Source organism: Eurytemora carolleeae, unplaced genomic scaffold, assembly GCF_000591075.1.
Source record: "Eurytemora carolleeae unplaced genomic scaffold, Eaff_2.0 scaffold1652, whole genome shotgun sequence".
NCBI lineage: Eukaryota > Metazoa > Arthropoda > Copepoda > Calanoida > Temoridae > Eurytemora > Eurytemora carolleeae.
Window position 1 is genome coordinate 42,706 of NW_019397563.1, and position 7,173 is coordinate 49,878.

Below are 7,173 nucleotides of genomic sequence, written 5' to 3' on the forward strand. Positions count from 1 at the left end.
TGTACCCTGAAGCACTCTGTATAAGCAGCAGCAGACGATGCTTACATCCAGCCCATCAACGTGTTCCAAGAGTTGTGTGTACTTGCGGCCGAACGAAAGGAATTATCCGGACTAAATACATTTCCCTCCCCGGAGTTCCGACGGGCCTACTCACCCACTCTGTTGTGTGTATTTGCAGCCGAACGAAAGGAATTATCCGGACTGAATATATTTCTATCCCGGGAGTTCCTACGGGCCTACTCACCCACTCTGTGGTGTGTATTTGCAGCCGAACGAAAGGAATTATCCGGACTGAATGTATTTCCCTCCCCGGAGTTCCGACGGCCTTTTTAATCCAAATTCATCAGCCTGGAGATAGCAGTAACCTGTTGTTACAATTCTTGTTGACCTGCACTACCAACATGAAGTTCTACATAGCTCACTTGAAGTTGCTACTGATTGTCAATTTATAGTTTCTTTATTAATTTCTAAACCAACCAATTTTAATGCCACTTGGGAAACTATTTCAAAACATCCGTTTTATTAAATAAATGTTAGAAATATCCATGTAGATCTCCTTTTATTTTATCATATTGACTTTTAAAGTCAACAAAACTATGTTAACACTTGTGATGTAAGTATAGAGCTGTACTAAGAGTGTACACATTTTACGTTGCCATCTATTGTACTAGAATCTATTTGATATTACTAACCTAGTGTTATAGAATCTGGACAAGGTTAGTGGGTTCTCCTCTCCTCTATAGTATTCTCTATTTGAATACTCATCAAGTCCGGACAAATAGTAGTCCCCCTGCTTCTGTATAGTTATACTTGCCTCATCATCAACCAGGGTCGTTACCTTGTTCCAAGGTTAAATAATAGAGGTTGTGCCTCTGAACAGAATTTTCCTACTATGAATATCGAGATCAACGCTTGATCTCAATCTTTTGTTAATCTGCAAATTAATCTAATCTTTTTTCGATATCCCCATGATAATTGTACTTTGATGGAATAACTGAAATGAAGAGATTAGGCATTGACCCTAATATTAAAAGTGCCTATAGTTGATATTGAGATTAAGCGATCATGATTTTAAATATCAATACAATAGTTCCCAGCTCAGTTATCCTGAAAATGTCGCCCCAAAGCAACGATGATTCCAACTCCGTATAGTGAAGTCGCTTATTATTTTTTAAGAGGGCTTTTGGCATAATTTTAAGTTAATCCCCAATTGTAGAGCTTTATGTAGGGCTGAGCCCGTTCCTGTCTTTTTTAAACCGTTTGTTCCTCCTTCAAGATGAGGGCCTTCCGATAGATTGTTCGTTCCTTTTTTTGTTCTTATTCCAATAGTTCAATCCCCGTACCGTACTGTTCTTTGTGTTTTTAAATCGAGAATGGTTTAGAGAACGGTTCCAAGGAACAAGTTGGAAGGAATTGAATGGGGAGGAACGGTACGATTGGTCAACCCACCCAAACTGACAGAATTTTTATACAGAAAAATCAAAACTTTACAATTTTCATCCATTTTTACTATTTTAAGATGATTTAGAACGCGTTTTCAACCAATTACCGCTCATTCCACGTTTGTTCTCTTATAGATCGTTCCAATATTTTTAAGAACGCGTTCCGACTATTTAGAAACCGTTCCGTTCCGTTCTAAAACAAGGGTCTCCAGTTACATTGTTTGTTCCTCGTTCATCGATCCGTTCTGTTCCGTTCTTAATGTTCTTAGTCAAAAACTGTTCCGTTTCGTTCTTTGTGTTCTTTGTGTTCTTTGTGTTGTGTGCATTCTATGATGGTTCCATCTCAAGTGTTAATAAATTTATATAATTACTTAATATTATGGTGTAAGCTTCAAGGGGTGAAAAATAGAGATGGAAACGTTTCTTGAACAATATATAATGATATGAAATATATATTTACACTAAAGGCAGTATTGATTAAAGCTTTTTTAATGAAACTTTTTTTAATATAGGGCAAAAGTGAGATTTTAAAGTATATTTTTTTTGTATATAATTTAATCATACTTAAATGGAATATATTCGTAATTTCAAGTGACCCTTCATTTAAAAAGTGGCAGTCCGATGTACCTTTGAAACTTTTATTTCTCCATCGTTTCTGAAGCAATTTCAATGCATGAGTCACTTTTGTAAACAAACCTCCAGATGTAATGTTAGATGATCCCCCCCCCGGCGTTCCTGACTTAAAACGTGTTCCAGATAATAGGAACACTTTCCCGATTTTAACGACGTTCTTTTCAAACAATTATCGTTCGTTCCACGTTCGTTATTTTAAAAAACGTTCCAATATTTTTAAGAACGCGTTCATGTGTTCATTCTTTTTTCGGAACGATGGCATCGTTCTTGATAATTTCGTTCGTTCTCATGAAAGAATGATCAGAGCAAATTCAGAAAAGTCCAACATTCTTTCTTTTCCTCATATTTAGATTGATTCTTTACAAATTGTTTAAAAATAGTATGCAATCATCAGATAACCAACATGAGATTTTTTATATATATGTATATCTATATATAAATTTGGCTTGTCTGTCTGTCTGTCTGTCTGTCTGTTTGTTTGTATCCAATAAACGTCAAAACGGCTGAACCGATCGGGCCCAAATTTTTTGTGGGACATCTAGGGACCCCAGGGAAGGTTTATGAAAAATCAAAATTTCAAATATTTGTCTCCATCAAAATTCGATCGTCATTAAATTTTTTAAAATTTTGAAAATCCGCGAAATTTTTTGTAAAAATCCGCGAATTATTTTTGTTTTGTTTTACGATGTACACAAAGAGAACATGTTCACAACTAATTTAGAAGATGGGCGCGAAGCGCCCTCTAAGGCTAGAAAGAAGGGCGCGAAGCGCCTTGAATTTCTAGTATATATATACTAGCTGAAGGGTTGGCGTTGTCCGTGAAAATAAGAAGAAGAAAAAGTTTTTTAAAAAATCGATTTTTGAGAAATACAAATTTAGATTTTTATGGGTTCCCTCAAAATCTCAGCTCATTCGGTCCAGCCGTTTGGCACATATATACGAATTTCTTGTTTTATTATGTAGATATGTAGATTGCTATGGAGACAGTATGTTAAACATCTTCTATATAACCTTGCCTTATTTTCAGTATTATCAAACACTAAAACAGGAATCCATATTAGTCCTTTTTCTTCGATTGAGAGAGTATTTAGTCCTGAATCATTACGTAGGTCGAAGAAGGTTAGTCTGCTGTCATACCATGAGAAATGGAGATAGAATTGAATCTGTAAAATATAAAAAGTAAAAGATCTTCAGTCAAACGTTTATTGATATTTGAGCTTTCTAAAATACAATATGTGCAAAACTAAAAATTGTGATGAAATGTACTCAAATGAATTTGTTGAATTTTTTACCTGGAATATGGAGGACTTTTCGTCTATATCTAGAATGTCCATAATGTCTGCAGACACTTTGATCACAATCTTTGATGAGTTTCCCTAAGATTTGAAATAGGCATTGTTTTCATTAACGATAAATTTCTCAATTTTCGTTCAGAAGAATTAGCGAACAAAGAACGATAGAATTGGATCGTTTGTTCATTGTTCTGTGTTCACAAGAAGCAATAGTTTGTTCAAACCGAACAACAAAACAATAACAAACGATTGTTTAGATAAATAAAAACAAATTCAAATTTGTGTTAAAATGTTGAATCTAACTAACAAAATGGTTCGTTAACGAGCGATAAATGAACGAATTGAAAATCTAGCAGAATGCTTCCATCTCTACCTGAGGTTGTGGAGATATATATTTCTGATAGGACTTGTCAGGGTTGATCCTTAGACAACCAACTTCGTCACTCTTATCTCTGTAATTAGGGTTTTCAGTGTGATTCGAAAATCAATCTCGGTTTTTTCGTTACAATCTGATGCAAAGAAAATTTATGTCTGTGGTGAGGTATCATCTCCTCTGTAAGGAGAAAATTGTTAAAGAAGTCTCATACCGAAGAACGTAGTGTCCATACAAATTGAGCAAATTGCAACATACGACTTAGACCGTAAAAAAATCAATTTAATTTCAAACAAATCATTCAGATATTACAACCTATAGTCATCGATTATCTTTCGCCACATTTAAATTTTCTCCTTACAGACGCAACAGATAGAAGTAAGATTAGTAGCGATCAAAAGCGCTTTTTTATCGCATTAAGCCTATACCCCCTTTCATTTTTCGCGAACACTCCCTTTAACTAATTTCTGTGCTGCCCGTCAATGTTTGCAAATATTTATCTTTATTTAAGGATTTCCGCGCAAATTCTTATGCAAATAAACGCAATTCTACAAACTGCAAGCAAATATTCGCGAAGCCGCTCAAAAATTATCTTCCGACGGAAACCCTACCTGCAATCAGTTCTGCTGTTGCATCGTTTCTTGATATCGATACATAAACCGTTACTGCAGGTAAACTCCTCGTTCAGGCATCTCGATAACGTGAGAGTTGTAATCTCCTTCTCAGGGCAATCAATGTCATCCCTACAATTAAACTGTAGATTGAATTTTCCTTGTACTCATTCGCCATTTATTGGACTAAGAGTACAAAATTAAACATTTTATAGGACAAAGAGTACAAAATTAACCATTTTTATAGGACTAAGACTACAAAATTCACCATTTATAGGACTAAGAGTAAAAAATTCACCATTTTATAGGACTAAAAGTACAAAAATAACCATTTTATAGGACTAAGAGTACAAAATTCACCTTTTTATAGGACTAAGAGTACAACATTTTTATGATATATTTGACATACATACATTTGCCATAATTACACTTGCCATAAATACTTTTTCCATCATAAGTAACAATTGCCATAATTTACAAACTGGTTGAAATCCAAATTTTCTGAATGGAGGACCATAAGTGACAATACTACCAGGAAAAAGGTAAAAAAAAACCATGGTTTAAAACAGCAATAACTATATGTACGAGTTGAGACATTGATAGTTTATAAAATAGTATCCGAGTTGAGGCATTGATAGCTTATGAGATTGTGTCCGAGTTGAGGCCTAAATAGTTTATTAAGATAGTGTCCGATTTAAGGCATTGATAGTTTATAAGGTTGTATCCGAGTTGAGGCATTGATATTTTATAAGATTGTGTCCGAGTTGATACATTGATAGTTTAAAAGATTGTGTCCGAGTTGAGGCATTGATAGTTATAAGATTGTATCCGAGTTGAGGCATTAATAGTTTATAAGATTGTATCCGAGTTGAGGTATTGATAGTTTATAAGATTGTATCGGAGTTGAGGCATTGATAGTTTATAAGATCGTGTTCGATTTAAGGCATTAATAGTTTATACGATCCTGTCCGAGTTCAGAAATTGATAGTTTATAAGATTGTATCCGAGTTGAGGCATTGATAGTTTATAAGATCGTGTCCGAGTTGAGGCATTGATAGTTTATAAGATCGTTTCCGAGTTGAGGCATTGATAATTTATGAGATTGTGTCCGAGTTGAGGCCTTAATAGTTTAAAAGATCGTTTCCGAGTTGAGGCATTGATAGTTTATAAGGTTGTATCCGAGTTGAGGCATTGATAGTTTATAAGATTGTATCCGAGTTGAGGCATTGATAATTTATAAGGTTGTATCTGAGTTGAGGCATTGATAGTTTATAAGATTGTATCCGAGTTGAGGCATTGGTAATTTATAAGATCGTGTCCGAGTTGAGGCATTGATAGTTTATAAGATTGTATCCGAGTTGAGGCATTGGTAATTTATAAGATCGTGTCCGAGTTGAGGCATTGATAGTTTATAAGATTGTATCCGAGTTGAGGCATTGATAATTTATAAGATTGTGTCCGAGTTGACGCATTAATAGTTTATAAGATTGCATCCGAGTTGAGGCATTGATAATTTATAAGATTGTATCCGAGTTGAGGCATTGATAATTTATAAGGTTGTATCCGAGTTGAGGCATTAATAGTTTATAAGATTGCATCCAAGTTGAGGCATTGATAGTTTATAAGATTGTATCCGAGTTGAGGCATTGATAATTTATAAGATCGTGTCCGAGTTGAGGCATTGATAGTTTATAAGATCGTTTGAGAAACCCTTATGGAGGGCATTTACTATATATATGCTTACATAGCTAATTTATCTCTTGAAGAAATTAAGTATTTGAAATGTAAGTTAAATTATGGCTAGCGTAATTATTGCAAATGTAACCATTATGACAAGTGTTACTATTGTATAATGGCAAACATATTTTGGCTAACGTATTTATGACAAGCATATTATGGCAAACGAAACTGAGCCACAATATAGTCAACTCTTTCCATTTGAAATATAATTGGTATTGGGAATGTTTAAGTTATTTAAAGAGAGAAACCCCCAATTCACGACTGTTCCCTTTAAACCATTATCTAATTATAATAGTGTGATTAATTTGCAAGAAAATCATGAATAACAATAATCAAAAGATATATTATAAATTCTTAATTATAGTTTTTTAGGGTACAGTTGTCAACTGGACATTTAATTTTGACATTTTTGGTAAGTATAAATTGTGTAAGGGCTACCTTATAGTCCAGTTGTGTGTTCCCATTACAAAAGTTTCTAGGCCTGCATTTGAAACAGCCATAGCAGTAGGATTGTTAACATTTTTCATAATCCACAGTCGTTGCTAAACAATTTTTTTCCCTTGTTTTAGGCAAAAAAATCAGAAGATCAAATGCCATGATCAAATGCCAAATTATACAGTACAAACGCAGTACATTTCAATTAGGTCTACAAGCTAGAAATGTAAACAAATCTGGGTAAAATCATATAAACTGATCGTACTACATTGTTTATCTCAAAATCGGTTAAAGAACCTGTCAAATCTTTCGTTGGGATGTTTAGAAAGATGAAAATTTCCCTGTATGATAATTGAAGGACTGCAGTATGGTTTTGGTGAATTATTAATTAAACAATATTAAAGGATTGATAAACTTGAAGCCAAGGATCCTAATTAAACAATATTAAAGGATTGATAAATTTGAAGCTTAGGATCCTAATAAACAATATATTAAAGGATTGATAAATTTGAAGCCAAGGATCCTAATAAACAATATTTAAGGATTGATAAACTTGAAGCCAAGGATCCTAATTAAACAATATTAAAGGATTGATAAACTTGAAGCCAAGGATCCTAATTAAACAATATTAAAGGATTGATAAACTT

At 33.8% G+C, this 7,173-nt stretch overlaps 1 protein-coding gene across 2 annotated transcripts in view; it reads right to left on the reverse strand.

Annotated features, from left to right (window-relative positions):
• Positions 1–7,173, reverse strand: part of LOC111714922 (uncharacterized) — a 24,405-nt gene that overhangs the window by 7,740 nt on the left and 9,492 nt on the right. For both annotated transcript variants that reach the window (XM_023490156.1, XM_023490155.1), the window contains exons 7-12: positions 6,530–6,633; positions 4,352–4,483; positions 3,741–3,819; positions 3,368–3,451; positions 3,092–3,238; positions 693–838 (exon numbers count right to left, since the gene is read on the reverse strand). In XM_023490156.1, the coding sequence (XP_023345924.1) occupies positions 693–838; positions 3,092–3,238; positions 3,368–3,451; positions 3,741–3,819; positions 4,352–4,483; positions 6,530–6,633 (692 nt within the window). The remainder of the gene's footprint in view (positions 1–692; positions 839–3,091; positions 3,239–3,367; positions 3,452–3,740; positions 3,820–4,351; positions 4,484–6,529; positions 6,634–7,173) is intronic.